Source organism: Berghia stephanieae, chromosome 3, assembly GCF_034508935.2.
Source record: "Berghia stephanieae isolate SIO BIC M18660-M18661 chromosome 3, UCSD_Bste_1.3, whole genome shotgun sequence".
Taxonomy (NCBI): domain Eukaryota; kingdom Metazoa; phylum Mollusca; class Gastropoda; order Nudibranchia; family Aeolidiidae; genus Berghia; species Berghia stephanieae.
This window is the reverse complement of record NC_088362.1, coordinates 63,967,853-63,994,736: the sequence shown is the minus strand read 5'-3', so window position 1 is coordinate 63,994,736 and position 26,884 is coordinate 63,967,853. Positions and strand designations below refer to the sequence as shown.

Here is a 26,884-nt window from a genome sequence, read left to right as displayed (position 1 = left end):
GAATCCGTCACTAAAAAAGCAGAGAAATACAAGGAATACTCTGATCGCAAAAGCAAATCAAGAAAATTTGAGATTGGTGACAAAGTACTAATACTCTTACCCGATGACTCGAGTAAACTTTTAGCTACATGGAAAGGACCATTCAAAATAACAGCAGTAAAATCTAATGTTAATTACGAGATTAAAATTAACAACACAACAAAGACATTCCATGCAAATATGCTAAAAAAGTATTTTGATAGAGACACAGTGTCGCAACCTATGTTTACTAATATCGAAGCTTCAAATGCAGGATCAATCATACCGTTGGTCATGGGACACAGACACCCGAGACAGAAAAACAAACAAAAATCGCACAATTGCAACCACCTAAGACAAAAAAAGAAGTACGCAAAGTACTTGGGCTCCTAAATTTTTACAGGAAATACATTTACAACTTCGCGCACATCGCGACACCGCTAACAAATCTGACAAAGAATGGGTCACCGAACAAAATTGTTTGGACAGAAGCGTGTCAGAATAGCTTTAACCAATTAAAGGCATTACTCTGTTCAGAACCAATTCTTAAATTACCCGACATGTCAAAAGAATTTGTTGTAAGAACTGACGCGTCTGATAAGGGCATCGCAGGTGTACTATTACAGGAACATGAGGGAACTCTAATGCCTTGCTTATATGCAAGCAGAAAATTATTGGACAGAGAATCACGATACTCTGTAATAGAGCGTGAAGGACTGGCCATCGTCTTTGCTTTAAAGACATTCAGCAGATATCTACTGCTAAAAGAGTTTGTGGTCGAAACGGACCATAAACCACTCACGTACATAAGAAATAACAAAATGAATAATAGTAGAGTACTAAGGTGGAGTCTATTTTTGCAAAATTACACTTTCAGTATCTCTCACATACCAGGCTGTGAAAATATTCACGCCGACCTACTTTCTCGATTAGTATAGATAGAATGCGCTTGGCCAAGGAGTTCACAACATTGCCATCCGGAAGTATAACGGACCAACACACAACTCTGTGTAACCATGAACTTTTATAGTCTGGTTAATACCGTTTAGTGAGAACAACTCACAAACGCGGATGGCAAAAGCAATAACAAAGGCCTGAGTGACGTCATCTGCATACTATCTATAAACACGTGAGAAGGGTATAACTTAACCTCCCATGCATACTGTTAGTTACCTCGCAAACTATGCCAAATCAGAACGCACAAATTCGATAATTTTATTTGTAAACATGATGACCCAACTTAATGTAACATTGAGTATTGTTTGGATATATATACCATACCCATTCATGATTTGGGAAATCTTCTCTTTATCTATCATTGTTATGAATTTTCACTCATTTATGATTAATAATTGAAATGTCAATATTCCATTTACATTTTCATTCATTTCATTCAGTAAATTACCTTCATATCATCGACTTAAATCATGCTTCATTGCCATCACTATTGTTTATCACAATGATTTGTAATCACATTGCCATCATGTTGTTCATCACAATGATTTGTAATCCCAATCTTTCATTGTTATTGTCACCCATTCATATACCTACGTTGATATAAACATTTCCATGTCTAGTTAATAAATAATTTAATTGTAGCACAAATCATAACAATGGATTAATGCTAGAGTATCATGATAGTAAATTTACTTCCGTTTGTAAAATCTATCTTTCCCATAATGGTTAAAGAGTATATTTTAAACGTGGGTGGGGGGTGTCACAGTAAAGATTGTTCACAATTATCTTATTAAATTTTATTTTATGAAGAACTGAATTCATCTCACTCCAGTTATATTTCGGTAGGCTTAGATAAACTTTACCTTCTAATATTAGATCGTCTTTCCTTTTATAGCCTTCCCTCGAATTAATTTCTAATTAGTGAAAACTTTTCGTTCTACATTCTGTCACGTAGCCACTTATTATAAAAGCTGATAGGTCTAACATTTGACACTCACTTTCTCTCCACAATCTATGCCGGACGGCCAGTCACTCTATTCCTATATATATATTGTAAGATTTTTATCTTTTGGGACTTTGTAGATATTATATCTACACCATTAAGACGCCGGAGCTTTTAACTTTGATTGTATAATCTTCAAGGATCAAACCCAAGCCCACTGTACTACACTATAACCTCTTACCAATTGCCTGGAAGTGGAATTTTACGAGTCCAATCCTGTTATCAGAGGAATAGATCATCCAAGCCCATCAACTGCCTGGAAACGTAAACTTACGAACCTGAGATATTATCATAAGTTACGTAAAATATTCATATCTCTATTTGTAACTGCCACGATCACTGTTTATCTCTTTTAATTAAATTTCATCATTATTTTTATTTCATTTTAAACAGATCGTTAATTGTTTTTCATTTATAGTAACTAGTAAATTCTGGGGGCCTCATTCTACATATATCTTTATGCATAGTCGAGTAGCTCTTTACTCACTTGAGACTATGACAACAACAACAACAACAACAACTACTACTACTACTACTACTACTACTACTACTACTACTACTACTACTACTATTACTACTACTACTACTACTACTACTACTACTACTACTACTACTACTACTACTACTACTACTACTACTACTACTACTACTACTACTACTACTACTACTACTACTACTACTACTACTACTACTACGACTACTACTACCACCACTACTACTATAACTACTACTACTACTACTACTACTACTACTACTACTACTACTACTACTACTACTACTACTACAACAACAACAACTTCTACTACTACTTTTATTACTACTACTACCACCACCACCACAACAAATACTACTACTACTACTACTACTACTACTACTACTACTACTACTACTACTACTACTACTACTACTACTACTACTACTACTACTACTACTACTACTACTACTACTACTACTACTACCTTTCTTCTTCTTCTTCTTCCAAAACCATTATCTCCTCTTCTTTCTTACGCTCATTTTCCCATTTGTTTTATTTTTCTCCCTCTCCTTCCCCCTCCTCCCTTTTTCTCCTTTGTCTCCTCCTTCCAATCTGACATCTCCCCTCTCTCCCATTTTTTACGCCCCCCTCCCTCCCCCTCTCGGTCCGTCCCTCCTATAAGCACAAGACTTCCAATGGCTCAGGTGGTATAGTACACAACACGTCACCCAGTTGAATCTATGTTTTTCTTCTTCTTTTAATCCCCTGGATCTTGCAGCATTGATTGGGGTATCTGGATTCGTTTGACCTTGGCCCCGGGGGGGGGGGGGGTAAAGTACCTTTTGACTGACAGATTAAACAATTTGGTTATCTCAAGTATACACTGTCTCTTTCAACAACTCAATAAAAAACAGATTTATCTCCATTTGCGACCTGGTATGTAAACTGTACCATTTACGACGTGTTATGTAAATTGTCCACTGCTTCAAAGACTGAATCCCAACCTTTTCATCGTTGGTGGGGATTTCTCCAATAAGATACCACCCCACTGGTTTTTACCGCTTTACATACACAGTCGTCACAGGTTATTGGCGGTCATAAAATACGATTAAAGGCCCCTATCTGCCGCATCACCTTTCGTCCACAAGGCTTTTATTTTCACCCCTGGGTTTCCCCAGCATCCGACAAAGTGTCCACAAAATAAACGTATCTATTTGGCATTTGTTTACTCTCACCACGGGTCCACAACTCTGAAGCTGAATTGGCGTAGTCTGAAAAAAAAATAAACCCCAGCCAAACACATTTTCAAAAAATTGGCCAGAAAACCCGTCCTTCAAATATCGATGATTAAAATGACCGTCGTCTTGGCAAAAATTCTCAAACCCGGGACTTCCCTAAAGTCTCAAGTTTGAGAATATTTGACAAGATGGAGGTCGTTTTAATCGATTGATACTTGAAGGATGAGTTTTCTGGCCAAAATTTTTAAAATGTGTTTGGTTTTTTAAAAAATCAGAGTACTGTTGAGAAGTAATTGTCGTGAATTTAAGAATGAAACCTGCTTTTTGTTATTTTCTGCTTTGGATTCTTTTTTACCTCGCGAGTCTTTCCTTTTATTGTGCAGGAGAGTGGGGTTATGGAGAAAGGTGTGGGTGTGTGTGGGGGGGGGGGGGGGGGGATGAGAGACAAAGGGACATAAAAAGGATATAATAATATACTTTCAACTCTCCACAGAGATTTACTGTCAGTTATCTCTGGGCCCATCTAGACGGGTCCATGTAGTCCAGGGGATTCATTCGAGTCTAATCTGTGTCTATTAATAAAATGGACGAGTGAACGTCTCCGTGCCGTTCATGTAGTTAGCCAGCAAACTGTCGTACTCTGGAAAAACATGTATTTAAAAAAAAATGGCCAGAAAACTCGTTCTGGGACTTTTGAAAAGTCATCATTTAAATCGATTTCAAATGAATGGCGAGTTTTTTGACCAAACTTTAAATTCGAGGTTTTCCAGAATACGGGAAACAGGATCTGAATAGGAGTCGTTCCCGAATATTGAGTGATCGCGTTTGCTGCTTGCTTCAGTCCCTTGATCAGTGACTGATTTGTGAGCTTTGTTCACTTGTAGAAAACATCAAACCTCTTGAAATATTGCTTTCATATGAGTTGTCCTCATGATTATATTCACTGTGGTGGACACACCAAAGGGACGCCACTGATGGCAAACGCTCTCCACCTTATAGTTGTGCCGCTATACCGTGAACTTGAGCTTTTTATATAACGCAATATTCACTAAACGTGCTCAAACCGCTTTACACAGGGTCCCTAGCCAACAGCAACACGTAACATATAGAATAGGACATAACGCGTGTTAGCCGATTTTTCCGACAGAGACAACGTTGTTAACGGCCAGGTACTCATTTTACACCTGAGCACGGTGAGATAATGTGAGTAAAGAGCCTTTTCCAAGGACTCAACTATGCGCCGTTCGGGACTCGAACCCAGGACCTTCCGATCCGAAAGCGAGAGTCATACCACTAGACCACATAGCCCCACATATATCTGAAAACAACAACAGTCTATTTTCTGTGAAGATATTATCTGGCTCACGAGCTAACACTATAATCTATCAATAGGAAATCCCGCACATACAACAAAGATACATTAAATATAATATTATATATGGAGATAGATAAAGAGAGAGATTTATGAATGAATACAGACAGACTATGGGAAATGTTATCGATTTGTGTGTGTCTTGCTCTCATACAACTTACATTTTTGCCCCCTCTCTCTCTGTCTCACATACAGACAAACACATACATTCTCTTCCATTCATTTACCACCACCCCCGCCCCCCCCCCTCTCTCCCACCTCTCTTTCTCCCCCCCCCCTCTCTCTATCTGTCTTTCTCTCAGATACACACACATACACACATATTTTCTCTCTCTCTCTCTCTCTCTCTCCCCTCTCTCTCTATCTCTCTCTCTCTCTTTCACCCCCCCGCCCCCCGCCCCATCTCTCTTAGAGCTCTCTCTCTCTCTCTCTCTCACTCTCTCTCTCTCTCTTTCTTCATCCTCCTCCTCCTCCTCCTCCAGCTACCACTACCACTCCCTACATACAATCAAGGGTATTTTACACCACCAACTATACGTACCATTGTATCAAATATATTACAATCCATATTTGTGCCACGATATCTGAAAACAACAACGGTATATTTTCTGTTCAGATAGTAGTTCACGAGTTAACACTTTAATCTGACAATCCACCAGTCTACACAGACAAAGACATGTCATGATACAGATAAAGGGAGATATTTATGAATGAATCCATACAGGGCTATGGGGAATATCGATCTAAGACTGGGATTCTGTTAACAGTTTTTCTCTTTATGAAGTGTCTTTGACTATCATATTATAGGCTTTAGTTGTTATTCTCTCTCTCTCTCTCTCTCTCTCTCTCTCTCTCTCTCTCTCTCTCTCTTTCTTTCTTTCTCTCTCTCTCTCTTTCTCTCTCTCTCTCTCTCTCTCTCTCTCTCTCTCTCTGTGTCTACTACTACTACTACTACTACTACTACTACTACTACTACTACTACTACTACTACTACTACTACTACTACTACTACTACTACTACTACTACTACTACTATTACTACTACTATTAATACGACCACTAATACTACTGCTACTACTGCCACTACTACTACTATTACTACCACTACTACTACTACTACTAATACGACTACTAATGCTACTGCTACTACTGCCACTATAACTACTACAACAACAACAACAACAACTACTACTACTACTACTACTACTACTACTACTACTACTACTACTACTACTACTACTACTACTACTACTACTACTACTACTACTACTACTACTACTAATACGACTGCTACTACTGCCACTACTACTACTACTACTACTACTACTACTACTACTACTACTACTACTACTACTACTACTACTACTGCTACTGTTTGTATGTTTGATAATCTTTATGCTCTTTTCGATCAGTATATAACTGTTATTGTTTGTTTATCATATGCGTGCGTTTTGATTGGGTCTGTACCATAGCAATCTCGAGAGCATTGGTCTGTATGTGTCTGCACGTGTGTTTGTGTTTGTGTGTTCGTATTTACAGGTTCCTATACATATGTATGTATATATAGATAGAATGCGCTTGGCCAAGGAGTTCACAACATTGCCATCCAGAAGTAGAACGGACCAACACACAAAACTCTGTGTAACCATGAACTTTTATAGTCTGGTTAATACAGTTTAGTGAGAACAACTCACAAACGCGGATGGCAAAAAATAATAACAAAGGCCTATGTGACGTCATCTTCGTTCTATCTATATATGTATATATATATATATATATATATATATATATATATATATATATATATATAGTGGATGTCTACCAAAAGAGCGGAGAGGCATACCATAAGAGCGGAAAAACACGTACCAAAAGAGCGGAGGGAGTGGGCACAGGTGCGGCGCCCGATATCAAAGAAATGTACAAGATTACTGTAAACCTTATTTTTATTTATTGTTATTTGTTTGCCTAGTGTGTGGAAAAATCCCCCTCTGCATTTTATGGGCTTGGGACCAACACACAACGATATCTTTTACCGCTGTGAGGCTGCATTAGGATTTTTATTTGAGCTGAGTGTAGGTTAAAAATTGGTAAAATCTTGCAAGGGAAATTATTTACAAGGGTCTGTTGATAAAACTCATTGCCTTCACAAACTCAAATCTGGATCTTTGGCCTGTTTTTTTCTCACTAACGAGCTGTGCAACTTTCTGGTCTTTGGGCTGTTTTTTCGATTCTGCTTTTGATCTCATCTTGATATATGTCGTGGCCTGGAATTTGATTAGGGCGTCAGTGAGCAAGAACACGTTCGGGTGGGGGGCATAGAACTCCTTGTTCAGCATCGAGTGGAAAGACTCTGCTGCGTTGTTCGTTCTTTTCTGGCCTTTGGGAACAGAGGCCCACAGTGGAGGTGGAAAAGGACTTGAAGGTAGTATGTATGTTTGTAGCAGATAATCGGAGTAGTGGATCAACTTGGTGTCGTCTGGTTGGCAACTCATGAGGTCCATGGCGAAACTGTCCTCAACCTCCGACGGATCCAAAGACGAAAGTCCAAAAGTGTAGGTCAGCCACTTGCCAACCTCATTTTTTGTTTGAAACTCATTTCCGAGTCCCAGCTGCTGGATTTTCCTGTGAAGAGCCTGTCCCAGATGGAAGTTGCACGCTTTTACAATGACGTCTGGAATCAACGTTTTAAGCGCGGTCATGGCTGCTTTCTCAAAGTCCATGGAAAACTGTCTACACTGGAGAGAAAGTGATCTCTCACGGCACAGGGATAGGATTGCTTTCCACATGTTTTTGTAGGTTTCTTGAGTTTTTGATGGTAGCAAGCAAAATACAAGTGGGCAGTAGATGCCATTACTCAGACAGTGGATGGAGTAGATCTGACTGAACTGGGGAGGACAAGACTTGAAAGTTCCGTCAACAAATAGCTCTTCCACATGTGCTGAACACAGCTCTTTCAAGTTGCTGTCTGTTGAGAAAATGATTATTCCGGTGCCATCATCATTATGCAGGACAAACTTTTCACCTTTTGATGTGGTTGGATGAAAGTCGTTGTTCAGTATTCTGTGGACGTCCTCTCGTGTTTTCGGCAGTTTTGGCAATTGTTTTCGTCTCTGCCTGTAGATAGATCTTCTTACGTTGATGATGTCTTTAGAACCAGGTTCGCCTCTTCCATTTGGAGAAGTTCTGATTTCATGATTTTTGCTGGTCTTTCTGACACATCAGCTTCGGCCCGACGTTTTACAGCAGCTCGAAGTATCGTCTTTTCTGTAGTTCTGTAGTCTCTGTCATGATTGTGATTTGTTACAGCTGTCAGCGTTGTGGTTACTTGTCAGTCTGTCTTTACTCTTGATTTGCAGCCTTTAACTGTGCATCGCCAGTACTTGTCCCCATGACTTGTAGCATAGTCCAACCGATAAGTGTAGTTATTTAGGACAACGCAGTCAGCTCCTTTTTGGGTCTTTGATATTTTTAACGTGTACATACAGATGAGTTGAAGAAAGAATGGAAGCCCGAAATTATCTTATAATATAGAGTTTGGAAATCAAACTACACACACACACACTAAATAACCTCGCGGTGTCTCTAACAATGATAGGCTATGTTATGCCTACAATAAGCACGGACAAGAATCCCGAAATTATCAAAATAAAAACACACACTAAATCAACTCACACGTTTCTTACTCGGTACATGTTTTTCAAGCACACGGACGAGAAACACACTAAACTCACACACTTATAAACTCACATGCTTCTAAATCACTACATATTTTTCAAGCACACTCCCCGACAATTAAGAAAGATCGTAAGTACTAAGCAATGATCCTGAAACAGCTACGAACTTTTCAAACCCCACTGGTTTTTTTAAAGAGTTTACAGTAACCCTCCGCTCTTTTGGTATGCTGGCAAAATTACTATCTCCGCTCTTTTGGTATTTTCCGCCCGAGGATTTTCAAACCCCACTGGTTTTTTTAAAGAGTTTACAGTAACCCTCCGCTCTTTTGGTATGCTGGCAAAATTACTATCTCCGCTCTTTTGGTATTTTCCGTATATATAGTTAATGTGTGTGTGTATTTGTGTGTCTGTTTGTGTTTCTGTTGCAACACTTCAAGGGAGTGAGATTATTATGAGGAGCCACCTACCACATTAACAACACTTCCTTCATTTCTGGACCACAGACGACAAGTCAAATGAATGGAGCCAAAATGGTGGATTGGAAGAGATTACAGATTCTTGTTACGTTGTCTCTGTGTGTGTATGTGTATATGTGTGTGTATGTATGTATGTATGTATGTATGTGTGTATGGATGTATGTATGGATGTATGTGTGTGTGTGTGTGTGTGTGTGTGTGTAACGTTGTTGTCAAATCAAACACTTCACAATCCTCGTATTTAATTTGATGATAAGACCTGTCAAAACCAACAGACATTGACATTGTTTACGCCTATGTCATGGTGATTCCAAGTGTTTGATCGATAGAAACATCCAATCTAATCACCAAGTCAATATTTATCTATCCTACTTATTGATCATTTGCAAAGCTCTCTTTACAAGACGTCTGGGGGCCCCGATAGCTCAGTTGGTAGAGCACTCGCTTCGTTTTGTGTGTTGGTCCGTTATACTTCCGGATGGCAATGTTATCAGCTTCTTAGTCAAGCGCATACTATCTATAGACAGTGTGCGCTTGGCTAAAAAGCTCACAACATTGCCATCCGGAAGTATAACGGACCAACACACATAACTTTGTGTAACCTTGAACGTTTATAGTCTGGTTAATACCGTTTAGTGACAATTACTCATAAACGTGGATGGCAAAAAAAACAAACAAACAAACCCAATGACACAGACCTGAGTGACGTCAACTTCATACTATCTATAGATCGTCCTCGTCATGACCATCATCAAATTCACACCTTCATATCCTTGTTCTTCTATCTCGTCACTTCCAGGTCAGGCATCCAGACAATGCCGTCTAACGCCAAGATCCATTTCAACATGGCCAATTATTACAAAGACACCGGGGATGTTCATCAAGCAATTCACCACTACAAACAGGCAATCTGGTGAGTTACACAGTCTACAACTCGGGTGTACTCTAATCCACCTTCTCCCTTTTCAGTTTATATGGCGTGAAACGGATAATAGCAATTGCTTGCTACCCTTTAGATGGGAATCTAGTCTTTCGCAAAATGACTTCCCATCAGATCTAACAGACTCAGCTACCCAATCACTGCTGAGTGGTCAGGAGTGGGGGTTGAGGTCAGAAAAGCGCTTTGAGCACGTTTAGTGGATATTGCACTATATAAAAGCTCAATTTTAAATTTAAACAAAAAGGTCAATTTTAATTTTTTTTTTTTTAAATCGGACTGTACCCGGGGTCGATCTGGGACCCTTGGAATGTCGTCTGGGAAGTTTTAGGGCTTTTTGACAAGGGCTAGAGCTAATTGATCGATATTTGATGTCAAAACTTATCTGACCAAAAAGAAAAACCAAAAGATGTGTTTTGTCAGGGTGCAGTAGAATTCAAGCGTGCACACCTGCTCTTGTTATAGGGAATAGTAGCGTCCCTTGATTGGATGTCACCCATAGTCTGTGACGTCACCGGCGGAAAAGTTATTATTGGAACCAAGCGAGGACGAGAGACGCATGCGCACAACCAACATGACATTCTCTCTCTAATAACTTTTCCGCCGGTGACGTCACAGACTATAGGTGACGTCCAATCAAGGGACGCTACTCTTCCGCTAATCTCATTCCCTATTGTTATGAATGTACATACATAATGACACCATTTTATGGCATCATGTTAATGACACCATGTTATACCGTATGTAAATAATTAATGAATGGCTGTTTGTTCCTGCTATAGCAAATAAACGTTTTTGGCCAAAAAGAAAAGAAGTAGAGAAAACATCTTTTTATGTCACTCAATATCACTGCATTCTTTTTGAGGTTTGCACACCTGCTCTGTCGTACTCTGGAATAACCCATATCTGAAAATTTGGCCAGAAAACTCGTCCTTCAAATATCGATCAAATTAAATGACCCTCATCTTGGCAAAAACTCTCAAACCTGGGACTTTAAGTAAGATTTCGAGAAGTCCGAGGTTTGAGAGTTTTTTTGTTGCCAAGATGAGGGTCATTTAAATCGATCGATATTTATTTGAAGGACGAGTTTTCTGGCCACATTTTCAAATATGGGTTTTTCCAGAGTACGGCAGCGCTAATAATGTTATTGTTATAAATGAATAAGGTTTACACAAAGACATAATGCCATAACCTGTGTAAACAGTTCATGAATGACCACCAGTTCCAGCTTTGGGTGACCTGCAAACATAATTTATCCAATGTTACGCGTTATTATTCCGTGTACTTGGTATAATTAATCACAGGTAATATTTTGTCTTGATTTTCTGACAAATCCCGAATCCTGTCACTTTAAATATCGATTAATAAAAATGACCACCGATATATCGAAGAGACTCAAACCTGACGCAATATTTGAAATTAAATCTTTGTCGCCAAACTATATTATACGGCGTGTACATAATATATGCAGGTCTGATATCCGAACCCATTTATGGGCCTAGTTTAACATTGTTGTTATGGACAATATTTTACCCCATTTATTATTATTTTTTTTTTTGAGATTTCCATTACAACAGTGAGCCCATAAGGAATTGGGTTATCAGATCTGCAAATAAGTGCACGTCGATATTACACATTAAAACAATTTTTGTCAGTGTCCGTGAGAAATTATGAAGACGATCTATTCTGTACCACCGGGCACCAAAAAACGTACCGTATCGAGAAAATATGCAACAACTGTTCCAAGTTTAGAACCACATATTTGAAATTTGAAAGTAAAATACCTCATCCATGACGAAAGATGCATTGCAATTTTAAAATTTGTGTCTTTATATCAACTCATATGGTTGGCTATATCAAAACCCTGCCATATTCTTAAATTGTTGTCGGAACTTAGATATGCCCCTATTTACGTCCATGATTTCCAATTTTGACGCAAATGATTAAAACTGAGTAAACTGAGTGCATTCATTTTCCTCTCCTTTTCTGTCTTGCCCTTCATTTGACCTTTCCGCTCAGTCGGTCTCTTGTTTTATCATAACAAAGTGAATGCAACGCACTCGTTTTAGTTGCCGAACCGAACCGGAATCGAACGTGGACGTTTTATCTCGGAATTAAATTTTTTTTCGGTTTCCTAACAACAAAGTGTTTGTTGTGAGTAAATTAAGGAATGTATAGCGTCTTTGACACACTGGTTATTCACGAACAGGAGACGAAATTGAATGCACTCATTCTACAGCCTAAGACGGGCGCTATATTTGCTTCAACCTATAAACCGCTGCACTCCACACTATTTGGACAACCTGTTCCATGATTCCATACAATGTTATTATGATAATGTAAAAAATAGTGGTCAAAAGACACTTCAGACCCATTACGAAAAGGATTAAAGATCGATCCCCGTGGTTTGAACAAGAACATCGAGATGATTTGATGATCTGTATTGACATTTTCACAGAAAGAAGGGTGTGAAGTACAAAGTATGGGTATATAATATCAAATGTAAACACCCTGGTACTCCATAAGAAGCCACAGAAATACGCTGTTCAGCATGTAAGGCTGTTTTGACGTCCATGTTAAATGTTATAATTTTACTGTGAAATTTTTTTTTTAGCGAAAGTATAATAGGAATGGGTCTGTCACCGATTGCGTCCCTTAGTTGTACCCACGCCAGTGAACACTATCATGAGGATGATTCATATACAGGCTATCACAGAGGTCGCGCAACATATAGATTTATTATGAAACTACAAATGAATAACAATATGATATTAATAATAATTCGTGATAATAATATGTGAAAAACTAATGATACAAAAAGGATATAAATTGTTGTTTTTTTTTATGTTTGGAAAAAAAATGGGACAACATACCTCTCTATAGCTGAAGAATTCAACCACATTCATCCTGAGAGAGAAAAGCCATTGAGCGAAACTACTGTCTATCGTTTTACTTAAACGTTTCCAAGAAACAGTTTATAAACACAATTGGTGCATGGATGAACGATTTGAGCATTTATTAAGATTATTTATAAAATTGCTATTCATATGTAATCATAAGAATTTACTTGGTGCGCGACTTCTGGGACACCCTATATATATATATATATATATTATATATATATATATATATATATACATATAATAATAATAATAATAATAATAATAATAATAATAATAATAATAATAATAATAATAATAATAATAATAATAATAATAAATAAGAACACTCACATAATTCTGTGGAGACGATCGTTTCGATATGTTCCCATCTCTTCGGGCGACCGAAGAGATGGAAACCCATCGAAACGATCGTCTCGACAGAATAATGTGATTGTTCTTATTTATCTAATTATTTTATATACTCTAATCAATATTATCGAGCACACTCGTACCTACAAATACCCACCAACACTTATATATATATATCGATCGAACACTGTACCTTCCGGTCCAAAAGCGTGTGTCATACCACATACCCGCACAAACAATCATCTTTAGATATTTAAGTATCGTTGGCGTACTTCAAAATCAGCTAACCTAGAAGGTGTATAAGAAAGTAAACGTAAAATTTATAAATACTCTCTATGTTTTTGACCAGCTTATATCCTCAGCACCCAAGTTATCAAAACAATCTTGGCACTCTGCTGACGAATCGCAGCGAGGCGGAACATCACTTCAGACAAGCTTTGAAGATTCACCCAAAACACAAAAGAGGTCTGGTCAATCTTGGAAATCTGTTGATGTAAGTATGGATGGATATACGACTTGATGATGATGATGATGATGATGATGATGATGATGATGATGGTGATGATGATGATGATGATGATGATGATGATCCAGAAACAATAACAATAAAAAACATCCTATAAATAACATCCTACTTATACACATCGATATGTTTATTATTTCTACTAGAATTATAATATTCTTATCTCCCCAGCTTACAAGGAAAACACGAAGGATTTGATCTGCTTGAGAGGGCCCTGGACATAGACCCAGATTTTATCGATGCTCTTTTATCCATGGGAAATGCATTGGTGTCTTTTCAAAGATCGGAGGAGGCGGAGAAATACATAAAACGAGCCATTGAATTAGAACCCAATTTGCCAGACGCCCATGCACACTACGGGGCCCTGTATCTCAAAACAGGTAGGCTTGTCAATGTTGTCCATAGCCTGGTAACGGTGTTAAATCATTGGCATCATCAGCATCGCATCATGTTCACCACCGCCACCGCCACCACAAATACCACCAACAATACCACTACCACTACCACTACTACTACCAATGTTGTCCATAGCCTGGAAACGGTACTAAATCATCAGCATCGCATCATTTTCGCCACCGCCACCACAAATACCACCAACAATACCACTACCACTACTACTACCAATGTGGTCCATAGCCTGGTGACGTTGATAAATCATTAGCATCATCAGCATCGCATCATTCTCACCACCGCCACCACCACCACAACTACCACCACTACTACCACCACGACTACCAATAATATGGTCCATGTCCTGGTAACGAAATCATTAGCATCATCAGAATCGCATCATTCTCCCACCGCCACCACCACTACTACCACTTCTACTACCGATGTGGTCCATCGTCTCGTGGCGGTACTAAATCATTATCCTCATAATCACCACCATCGTGTACAGCATCACCACCAAAACAACCACCATCGTCGAAACATCAAGGTGCTTAATTAGTGGATGTTACGTTATTTATTAATGCTCACCTTTTATTTATTTATTTATTTATTTGTTTATTTATTTATTTATTTATTTATTTACTCATCAATTTATTTATTTATTTATTTACTTACTTGTTTATTTATATATATGTTAATTAATTAATTAATTAATTAATTTCTTTATTTCTTATTTTGTTATATATCTATTTATCTACCCATTCCACAGGCCGTCTCGAGCACGCAGTGACCGAATACCAACAAGCCTTCACCCTGAACTCCCGTAACACACTGGCCATGAAAAATGCCGCCATTTCTCTCAGGAAACTCAGACGATATTCGGAAGCGGAGATTTTATTGAAAAGGTTGGAAAGAGTTTTGATGCCTTTAAAAAAAAAAGATTTAAAAATTGAGATCTAATAATGCTCACAGCGCTTTACAAAGGGTCCCTGACCAACAGCAACACGTAACGAGACTTGACGCCTGTTAGGCGATATCACAATATTTTTCCGACTGACACAAAAAACGCTGTTAATGGCCAGGTACTAATTTTACACCTGAGTACGGTGAGAGAATGTGAGCGAAGAACCTTTTCCACGGTTAGTGGATTAAGACCTATTATTTCACCCTTAAATAAGACACGCACCACTTTTGTTGACATTTGCATTCAAATATGATCTCCCCAGAGCTTTAGCCTTACAAGGGGACAGCGACATGTATTCCCAGCTTGGAATTTTGTACACAGAGATGGGCCAAAACCTGGATGCTTTATTTGCTTACAAAGAGGCGTTGCTGATGTCACCAAACGATACCTTTGTCAATCTGAGATATGTGAGTATATTTTGTAGGAAAATAAATCACTATTTTATAATGATAAGAAACATAGAGAAGTATTTTATACGAAAATAAATCACTATTGTATAATGATGAGAAATATAGAGAAGTGTTTTATACGAAAGTAGATCTCTATTTTATAATGATGAGAAATATAGGATATAGAAGGAACGAAATTGTCGTCACTCAGCTCTTTGTTATTGTTATTAGCCAGCCATTTTTATGATCAGTTTTCACTAAATTATATCAGACTATAAACGTTCAAGGCCATACATAGTTATAGTTCTCTCTCCCTCCCTCCCCCTCTCTCTCTCTCTCTCTCTCTCTCTCTCCCTCCCTCCCTCTCTCTCTCTCTCTCTCTCTCTCTCTCTCTCTCTCTCTCTGTGTTTGTGTATATGTGTAGGCTACTTACTACTCTATGCTACATCGTTTCAAATGGTGATTTAGGTCATATGCGTTATTTCCCTTGAAATTCGGCTATAACAGAGCTCGGTGATAAAAGGGATTTTAGGCTGGTCCCACTTGGGGCAGCGTGGCTCAGCGGTACAGTCTTTGCTTCGTTTCCAAAAAGTACCGAGTTCGATCACCCGCCGCTAGCTCAATTTGCGGCGCTGCACTGCGGCTGACGCCTGGGTTATTCCAGTCTCGCCTTGGAATAGACCCTAGAGACAAATTTCCCCCACGGGATGAATAAAGGGAGATCTTACTTTTTATTTTTATTGATTTACTTTATTGAGTAACAATATTTTGTGTTTTTGTCAGATTCAAGCCTTAGTGGACACGAAGCAAATCCGAGCTGCCAACCAGAGTCTTTCCAATCTCCTAGAACACGCCTTCAATGATTTGGATGTGTTGAGATTTACCTACACACATAAACAACAATTGGGTTTGATGGAGGAGGTAGGGTCATGGATTATTATTATTATTATTATTATTATTATTATTATTATTATTATTATTATTATTATTATTATTATTATTATTATTATTATTATTATTATCATTATTATTAATATTATTTTTATTATCATCATCATCATCATCATCATCATCATCATCATCATCATCATCATCATCACGGTCATCATCATCATCATCATCATCATCATCATCATCATCATCATCATCATTATCACCCTCTTGTAGACCTCAGATACACATCCCTCCTACCCAATCCAAGCATCAGTACATAACACGCCGTAAGTCACTATAGCAGAGACTTTTAAGAACCCAATTGATTACATCAGGGGCACGAAACCGACTCAATATCTCAATGCTTCATCGCCATGTTTGCTTTGGTCGACCAACCCTCCTCTTTCCTTGCAGGTTCCAGTCCAAAGCCTGCCTGATGATGTTGCTTGCAGGTTTCCTGAGGGTATGGCCATTCCGCCCCATTTCCTTTTCTTTATCTCTGTTGCAATAGGTGACAATATAAGAATCTTTGAGTTGAGCTTTTATATACCGCAATATCCACTAAACGTGCTCAACGCGCTTTACAAAGGGTCCCTGACCAACAGCAACACTTAACGTGTAGAACGAGACATGATACCTGTTAGGCGATATTACAATTTTATCGGACAGAGACAACGCTGTTAACGGCCATGTACTCATTTTACACATGAGTACTTGGAGAGAATGGACTTTTCCAAGAACTCAACTATGCGCCAAGCAAGGATCGAACCCAGGACCTTCCGATCCGAAAATGAGTGTCATACCACAAGACCACATCATCATCATCATCATCATCATCATCATCATCATCATCATCATCATCATCATCATCATTATTAAAGTCATATCGTGCTGTATGGAGGTCAATAAAGGCTGTTATATTATATTTGATCTATTGAATGACTATCCCCAGGCTGTCCCATACCTAAATGACGCCATCGTCCAAGCCAAACTGTCCAAACACGAATGCCTGGGAAAACTGTACCATGACAAGGCCAACATCTATCGTGAATTGTCGGATTTCCAAAACAGTTTGAAGGTGATTTGCGTAATACAGAATTGTTTACCTTTAAATTAAAGATTATTACGCCCTAGGGTGACTATGTCTCCCTCCCCCCCTCTCTCTCTCTCTCTCTCTCTCTCTCTCTCTCTCTCTCTCTCTCTCTGTCCCTCTCTCTCTCTCTTTCTCTCTCTCTCTCTCTTTCTCAGCCAGGCGAAGCGTGTTGTATCAACTGGATCCCAACGTTGTCTCTTAGACACCTCAACATCTTCATTCTCTGATTTCATTTGTCACTTCTCCATACACTTTATTTCTCATCATTTATTAAATTCTTTCCCACTTTTGTTTCAGTTTTACAAACTTTCAATCCAAGAAGATCCGACACTGGTGGAGTCTTACATCAACATAGGGACAATCTATCACATTCAGGTGAGGATAGCTATGAATAAAACACACAACATAGTGGTCCATGACAGCAGCTGTGGTATTTAATCTATTTATAGATTCATTGGGATTTTTAAAACTGCTCTAGTTACTAAACTTGAGGGTGGCTATGAAACCGTCCTTAGGGCTGAGGAAGACTTCCGAGGCTGGGTTGACGAAATGAATTTGGAGGTGTCGCCATACGCTACTACTACTATTACGACGTTAAACTGCTTTTTTTGGTGTGGTTATTTTACATTCCTTTCGAAAAAAAACAAAATATGGTTTTATTTATTTATTTATTTACTTACTTACGTATTCATTTCTTTATAAATTTATTTATGTATTTATTTATTAATTCCTTCATTGCATATCTCTTACACAACGTGTACATTGCTTAATCCATAGGCCACAGATGACATCGTACATTACAAAACACTCCAAGTTCGTATTTTTGATTTAATGTATTTAATATTTAATTTGATATATATATATATATTTTAAAAAACCTTAAAAAGTATTGACAGTGTATAGATATTCCGAGTATCGATACCATCATTACATATTCGATCTCCACGTCCATTTCAGGCCAATTACTCCCAAGCAGAAGTGTTCTACAAGAAAGCTCTATCCCTGAATCCCGTCAACAAATTGGCGAAAGCAAATATGAACAAACTACGGAACGTGTGGCCTGGGGCTGCTGGACACGATAAGAGATAGCATTAAAAAAAACCCGGCACATTCTTGTCATCTTTACAGCATTACAGCATTTGTTTTTTTTTTTTTTTTTTTATTACAGTTTAAATTTTTTTTTATTCAACCATAATTTCTGGTTTTATATTATATTATAAAGTAAAAGAGATTTTGTTATTTTTAGTTTACTTTTAGAAAGATATTTTTAGTTTGTATATTTCTCTATCAAAGTTCTTTTTATGTTGATGAATATTATGTGAAATTATGTTTTTATTCAGCATAAATCAAAATTTATTTTGTTATCCTTAAACGTTAACATTATCCTTTTCCTGTTCGATTTTTCCACAAATTTCTTCTTTTTATACCTGTGCAGAGTTGACGCCTCAAGATTCTTACTGCTTCTGTCGACGTGTACATATATGCAGGTCTGATATCCGATCCCACTTATGGGCCTAGTTTAACATTGTTGTAATGGTCAATTCATGCAGTATCCGAAGCCTGGACCAGGCATGGAACCTAGAAGAAGAAGAATGGTCAATATTTTGCTTCATTAAAAAAAAATTTCCATTACAACAATGAGCCCATAAGGAATTGGGTTACTAGACCTGCAAACAAGTGCACGTCGGCTTCTGTATATATCAAAAGTGAAGACTGTTCAATATGATATTTTCTTTGATAATTTTTTAATTCTTCATTAAAACTTTTATGATATTTTCTGTCTATTTACATTAGGAAATTTTTTAAAAATATTTTATTTTTATAAATATGTACATATTTATACAACATTTTTGTGAGACGTATGTGTAAGATATGCCATTATTAGTGCGTCATCGTTTTCTCATGTTTCATCGTGTGCAGATCATTTTCATCTTTTGTTTCAGTGTGTGCAATATGTAAATAAACTATCAAACATATTCAATTTATCTTCTTTTTTAAAAATATAGAGATAGATATAATGAATGTGTTTATATATATGCAGGTCTGATAACCGATCGCAATTACGGGCTTGATTTATTATTCTTGGAATCTGGGTGGGGTTCCTGACCTCCCATAGTGGGAAGGGAGGTACATCCTGTGTCTTCTATGCCCCTATATCTGTTTTCCAACTAGCTATCTGTCTTTGTCTTAGAATGAGATTACTTGGTTTTGTCCTGGCCCTGACCGGATATCCTTGGTGAGAAGGAAATAGTCAAATGTATAGTTAGTTTTGGGAGATGATATTTTTTTCTTTGTAAATCATCTCTCTGTAATGTAATGTATTATGTTTTGTTTACATATTATATATGATTTGTAAACATTTTAGTGTATTCCTCTTAGTGGGGACCTGTGCTTGTGACTGGATAAGACTTTTAGGTGATCTCAAGCTAAGTACTTCGAAAGTGTGCTCTTGGAATCTACATCTGTTCCCTATTTGATCCAATTCCCCTTTGTCTTACCTTTTCTTGGATGCTTTAATTGTAATTCTAGAACTTTTTACTATCCCATTTTCTTCATTTTTACTGGCGCTGATATGACCTTAATGTGTTGCAAGCGCCTTAAACCCCGTAAAAACAAAAACAAAACATTGTTGGAATGGACAATAATGTGAGACTATTTCCATTACAACAATGAGACCATGACAGTTTGAGTTATCAGACCTGTAAATAGGTAGACGTTGGATGTAACCAATTGTCTATATGTGAATGGAAAAGGGAAGCAGAAAAAGAGATTTTGTAAGGTCGAACCTCACTCGGTGCATAGTTGAGTCCTTGATAAAGACTCTTTACTCACATTCTCTCACCGTAATCAGGTGTAAAATGAGTACCTGACCTTTAACAGCGTTGTCTTTGTCCCAAAAAATATACTATCACCTAACAGGCGTCATGTCCCGTTCTACATGTTAAACGTTGCTGTTGGCCAGGGATCCACTGTAAAGCGCTTTGAGCACGTTTAGTGGATATCGCGTGGTATAAAATCTCAATATTATCCAAAGTCTGTGCGGCGATGTGGTATATCGGCAAAACACTCGTCTTCGGACCGGAGGGTATGGGTTCGAGTCTCCCTTTGTGCGAGCAGCGTAAAGACCAGTCCTTTGAAAAGTCTATTTACTCACAGTATTTTTAGGTTATCAGCGTTGTCCCTTTCCGAATAAAATTGGCATATTGCATAACAGGCGTCATGTCATGTCTCGTCCAACATATTATTACGTGTTGCTGTTGAGCACGTTAATATAGTGGATATTGCTCGTCTTTTGAAATCAGCTTAAATTTATCTTTACGTGTGTTTATGATTGCTAGACCCCCCCCCCCCCCCCCCCCCCCAAAAAAAAAAAATCAACAAAAACACAAACAAACCCCCCCCCCCCACAAAAACAAAAAAAAACAAAAAAAAAAAAAAAAAAAAAGCACCATACACAACTAAACAACCACCAGACAAGTAAATGGACACCAAAATATAATGTAAATGAATTGTTAATCTTAAACTGTCATGACTGGCAGATCAAACACAGTCACTGCTTACAAAATCCCATGTAGATCCATATTTCGTTTCAGCAAATTTTGTCCACTTCCAAGTTTTATCTAGTTTAGATTCTCCATCCAAGGTGGCTGACTGTAAAGGGACGCAATTTTCGTCAAGCGTCAAGGTCACGTTGAGTCTGTCACCCACGCTGTACGACCAGGTCACGGTGCCCTGTTGAAAGTCAAATGAATAAGCATTTTATGAACATGCGGCTGTGCGGCCTAGTTATAGGACACTCGCCTTCGAACTCAAGACTATAGGGAGTCGGAGTTTATCCCGATTTCTATAGAGTGAAACGGACAATAGCAATTGCTTGCTATCCTTTGGATAGGATGCTAGTCTATCCAAAGTACTTTCCGCCAAATCTAACAGACTCAGCTACCTATTCATTGCTGGGTGGACAGGGGGGACAGACAAAATATCGACTGCATCCTGGATCGATCTTTGTCTCTTTGCGTGTAAAGCGAGTGCTCTACCAACTGAGCTATCGGGACCCCCCCCCCCCTCCCCTTGGATAGAACGTTTTGATAATGTAGTTTGAGGCGTATCCATTAGAAGCTACTGCTGCCTTCTGACTGGAAAGTACAGGGTTCGAGTCCAGCTCTTAGCGTGCATATTCAGTATTATAACTCCGCAACTTTCTATTTGTTCCTATCAAAATACTAGTCAGATAATTTTAGTGATATCTGATTGATTGTTGATGTGGTGCCCAACAAATTATTTCTAGTTTCATAATCCCTTCAACTTTACCATTTTGTATTCTTAAAATTTCTTATATATATATATATATATATATATATATATATATATATATATATATATATATATATATATATATATATATGAGAATAAGGGGTAATGTTACATGAGAATAAGTGGTAATGATACATGAGAATAATGAGTAATGTTACATGAGAATCAGGGTTTATGATACACGAGAATAAGGGGTAATGATACATGAGAATAAGTGGTAATGTTACATGAGAATAAGGGGTAATGATGAGAGCGACTGTTCGAAACAATATTGGAGAAGTTGATCATAATTATACTTGAAATAGTTTATCTATCTATCTATCTATCTATATATCTATCTATCTATCTATCTATCTATCTATCTATCTATCTATCTATCTATCTATCTATCTATCTATCTATCTATCTATCTATCTATTTATCTATCTGTCTATCTATCTATCTATCTATCTATCTATCTATCTATCTATCTATCTATCTATCTATCTGTCTATATATATATCCATCCATATATCTATCTATCTAACTATCAATCTATCTATCTATATGTCCATTTATCTATCTATCTATCTTTCTATCTATCTATCTATCTATCTATCTATCTATCTATCCATCTATCTATCTATCTATATATCTATTTGTCTATTTACCTGCTCAGATGTTGAGATTTCGATGGCTCGCCCAGGGACACACTGCTCTGCAAACATGACGGACATTGGGACACGCTCTCTCGTGAAACAGTTTGGCCCCTGCACCTCTTATATTGTGTTAGCTTTTCCATTCACCAACACAAAGTTCTCCGGGTCGTATTCTTTGATAAAGCTCTCGCGTTTGAAATCGACTTCCAAACGAGCTATCATGGGACTTTGGTCTTCAACGACGTTTGCCTCAAATGTGTCAGGGAAGCAACATCTTCCACAGACAGCCGATGGGACAAGAACAATTGCTACAAAAAAGAGATACTGCATTTTCTTCTTCCAAATTTAGAGATTGGTGTCCCTGAAAGATTTAAAGGAAGAATAACAATAATAATAATAATAATAATAATAATAATAATAATAATAATAATAATAATAATAATAATAATAATAATAATAATAATAATAATAATAATAATAATAATAATGATAATAGGATCTTGATGATGATGATGATGATGATGATGATGATGATGATGATGATGATGATGATGATGATGATGATGAATATATATAGCGCCTAGTTCCATTTAAGAATTGTTCACCCAGTGCCTCCTCTTACTGGTATGGTGGAGAAAAAAGGCAACTTCTCCCCCAGTTTCGAGGAGTTGATGTCCCCGCCCCCTCGAGGGATTGAATTCGTCCAAACCGACTTCTATCTCTTATATTATGCATCTGTCTGTAATCCGGGAATTTGCGTACAAGGGTTGCCGGGACTTATTTCGGCTCGAAACGGGGGCACCGTCCATTTTGCGCTTGAGAGGGGTATCCCCATTCCCTCTCTCTTTGGTCTTATTAAGCCAGCTCTTTGTGATCGTCCCCCTCCGGACATCGGGGGGGGGGGGGGGGGGGGGGGGGGGGGGGATGATTGCTGACATTATCGGGCCCCATTTTCTAGGCGTTGTTACCATCGCTTCTGACAGTATGTGCATCGACTTGCACAGTTTTACATATACCTCCTCAACGCTCCTGCTTCTGCCCCACACTGGAACGCAATTCTCCGTGGCGGAATAGCATAGTACCAAGGCTGACGTTCTCGGGAACGCTTGTTAGCGCCCCAAGTTGATCCCACCAGCTTCCTCAGAAGACTGTTGCGTTTCTCTATCTTCCGGGCAACTCCGTCGAGATGCACCTGATAGGTAAGGCTGCGGTCCAGCGTCACCCCCAGTTATTTTGGATGAGGCTCATATGGGAGTTGTTGGTCCCCGACTAGGACGTTCAGTTTACGGATGTGCCAGCCACTGCATAGGTGGAATGCAGTGGCCACGGTTTTAGAAGTGTTCATCTTCAGGTACCACTTGTCGAAGTAGGCTTTGAGTCTGGTAACATCCTCGCTGAGTACGCTCTCGAGGTGGGTCCACACTTTACTTTGAATAATGAGTGCCCAGTCGTCCGCGTATCCCAGCCTCAGGGAGGAAGTGTTCGGCATGTCGCTGATGTAGACATTAAACAACATCGGCGCCAGAGCCGAACCCTGAGGGACCCCATTCTTCAATTTCCTAACTTTACTCGTCGCGTCTCCCAGTGCGACGTGGAATTGTCTTTCCCCTAAGAGTGAAGAGAACAACTTCAATGTCTTTTTGCAAGTTTGAACATTAATCCTTCACACCAGACCGTATCGTATGCCGCCGATAGGTCTATGAATACAGCACCAGTTTACTGTTTCCTCTCGAACCCAGCCTCAATATGTTTTGTAAGGGCCCCTCCCTTCCATGAAGCCCGCCTGCTTGGGTGTCAGGCAGCGTCTAGGACCCCCATCGGTTTAATAGAACTCGCTCCAACAATGTGTACAAGCTGCTCAGAAGTGATATGGGTCTATAACTGTCGACCTCCTTCGCCGGTTTCCCTGGCTTCAGGATGGCAATTATTTTTGCGTGCTTCCACACTTGTGGGAGTATTCCTTTTGCAAGGACATCAGACATTGCCTCTGCCAGCCAGGCCCGTGTCCTGGGGCCCAGATGCTCACCATATCGGGATATACGCCGTCTATCCCTGCTGCCTTGCCGTTCTTGACATGGCTAATGGCTGCACCCGCTTCTCGGGGACCAAACCACAGAGCATTCGTGAAAAAGAATCTTTGTCTATTTTTAAACGTTCGTTTAAAACATATTTGTTTCGTCTTTAGTAGATGGTATGAGAAGCAAGATAGGTCTGTCTGGTTTCCGTTGTGTGCTGTGTGTGTGTGTGTGTGTGTGTGTGTGTGTATGTGTGTGCGTGTGTGTGCTTGTGTGTGTGAATGAGTATGTTTCAGCCAAAGTAATTTGTAATTTAAGCGCTTAGAGTCTGGTGTCTCGGAGTTATAGCGCTATATAAGTTTTCAGCATTTTTATTATTATTATTATTATCATTATTATTATTATTATTATTATTATTATTATTATTATTATTATTATTATTATTATTATTATTATTATTATTATTATTATTATCATCTTAAAGTCGAGGCTTTCCACGGTCTCCTGCCACGTTGCTTCCTTCCTTCTGCCAGAGACTGAAGTAGTATATCGGCTACGTCCTGGGACTGAGTCTGCTGGTACTCCTTGTGCAGCTTTTCCAACTCTTCCCTCCAGCAGGGGGTGTAACATTTCCGTTTGCCCCGTGGAATGGAGCGGTGAGCGCACTTAACCAGCAGCCTGTTAAATCTGGTTATATTCTCGGACTTGAGAGGGTTGGCAGGGCAAATCTGCTGACACCTGTTGGCACTGAGGAAGAGGGTGAGGAGGAGGAGGAGGAGGAGAAAGAGGAGAATGAGGAGAAGGAGGAGAAGAAGAAGAAGAAAAAGAAGAAGAAGAAGAAGAAGAAGAAGAAGAAGAAGAAGAAGAAGAAGAAGAAGAAGAAGAAGAAGAAGAAGAAGAAGAAGAAGAAGAAGAAGAAGAAGAAGAAGAAGAAGAAAAAGAAGAAGAAGAAGAAGAAGAAGAAGAAGAAGAAGAAGAGAAGCAGAAGCAAAGATAAACGCCATTCAAATGAAATATTGAGTTAATCCATCTCATCTGATCCTAACACACAACAATTTTACCTTAAGTTTTACCATTGCTTTCATGTTTATCCCATCTGATCCTAACACACAACAATTTTACCTTAAGTTTTACCATTGCTTTCATGTTTATCCCATCTGATCCTGACACACAACACTTTTACCTTTAGTTTTACCATTGCTCTTATGTTCATCTCATTTACTATATCATTCCTTTATAAAATAATGTCAATAAAGTATTTTATAACTTTTATTTATTCATTCATTCTTATAATTCACGTTTGTAAAACCAATATCTTTATGGATGAAGAAGGTATATTATTTATTTATTTATTTATCTAATATTATGAATATAACATTACAAACCTGTAATCAAAAACTTACTTGGTACTGTCAAGGCTGTGAAAGAAGATGACTGTCCTCGATTCATAATTGTCAGGCAAACACCTAAACACACACACACACACACACACACACCACACAAACACACACATACACATACACACACATACATACTTTCATACACCATGCCACATATCATATAAACACACACACACACAAACACACACATGCACACACATACATACATACTTTCACACATCATGCCACATATAACATAAACACACATACAAACACATAAACACACACAAATACATACTTTCACAAACCATACAAACACTCTGACAAGTTTTAAGTCCATTCTATAAAGATAAGCTTATCGTTGTCTTTATTCAATTAAATTGTTTTTCTAAATTCATTACTCAAGGCCCAGTCATGAACACTAACGTTGTGTGATGTAAAAAACAAAAACAAAAACAAAAAACCCAAACCAACTGGTTCTTATCTCATTTTTAAAAAATGCCATTCCGCCACACCATCATAAAATATCGTCGTCTTGGCATTCCACGAAGAAATATAGATGATTCATCAAACAAGATGTCTGATGTCAACAGGAATCACCCATGTTGTCACAATGAGCAAATTGGGGGTTAATAATCTTGCCAAGGAAAAACACGAAAGTGCCTGAAGCGGGGCTCGAACATAGGACCTTCCGGGACACAGTGCAATGTCTTAACCACTCGGCCACTTTGCCCCTCACTTCTTATCTCATTGGAAGTGTCAAACCACTCTTCCGGGGAACTGGATACACATCTTGTGTAAATGATCTTCTGGTTTCAGAGTGATGGCATCTTATTTTCTAGTCT

General features: G+C 38.4%; 1 protein-coding gene and 1 long non-coding RNA gene across 3 annotated transcripts in view; one reads left to right on the top strand and one right to left on the bottom strand.

The window, feature by feature from the left end:
- Nucleotides 1-19,669, top strand: part of LOC144968190 (protein O-mannosyl-transferase TMTC1-like) — a 75,186-nt gene extending 55,517 nt beyond the window's left edge. The window contains exons 10-19 of one of the 2 annotated variants that reach the window (XR_013644543.1): nucleotides 10,013-10,126; nucleotides 13,751-13,894; nucleotides 14,096-14,304; nucleotides 15,084-15,219; nucleotides 15,541-15,685; nucleotides 16,451-16,588; nucleotides 17,553-17,678; nucleotides 17,991-18,068; nucleotides 18,651-19,223; nucleotides 19,285-19,669. Coding sequence is in view for 1 of the 2 variants with exons in the window: in XM_078906286.1 (XP_078762412.1) it covers nucleotides 10,013-10,126; nucleotides 13,751-13,894; nucleotides 14,096-14,304; nucleotides 15,084-15,219; nucleotides 15,541-15,685; nucleotides 16,451-16,588; nucleotides 17,553-17,678; nucleotides 17,991-18,068; nucleotides 18,651-18,782 (1,222 nt within the window). In the remaining variant the exon portion in view is untranslated. Of the gene's footprint in view, nucleotides 1-10,012; nucleotides 10,127-13,750; nucleotides 13,895-14,095; nucleotides 14,305-15,083; nucleotides 15,220-15,540; nucleotides 15,686-16,450; nucleotides 16,589-17,552; nucleotides 17,679-17,990; nucleotides 18,069-18,650 lie in introns of both variants that reach the window. The other variant, XM_078906286.1, reaches the window with a different exon arrangement.
- On the bottom strand, nucleotides 19,122-26,090 carry LOC144968191 (uncharacterized). The gene is made up of 4 exons (XR_013644544.1): nucleotides 26,046-26,090; nucleotides 22,658-23,006; nucleotides 21,255-21,425; nucleotides 19,122-19,271 (listed from the first exon to the last, which is right to left on the bottom strand). It is a non-coding gene; the product is annotated as an uncharacterized LOC144968191 (long non-coding RNA).
- Between the last annotated feature and the right edge of the window lie 794 nt (nucleotides 26,091-26,884).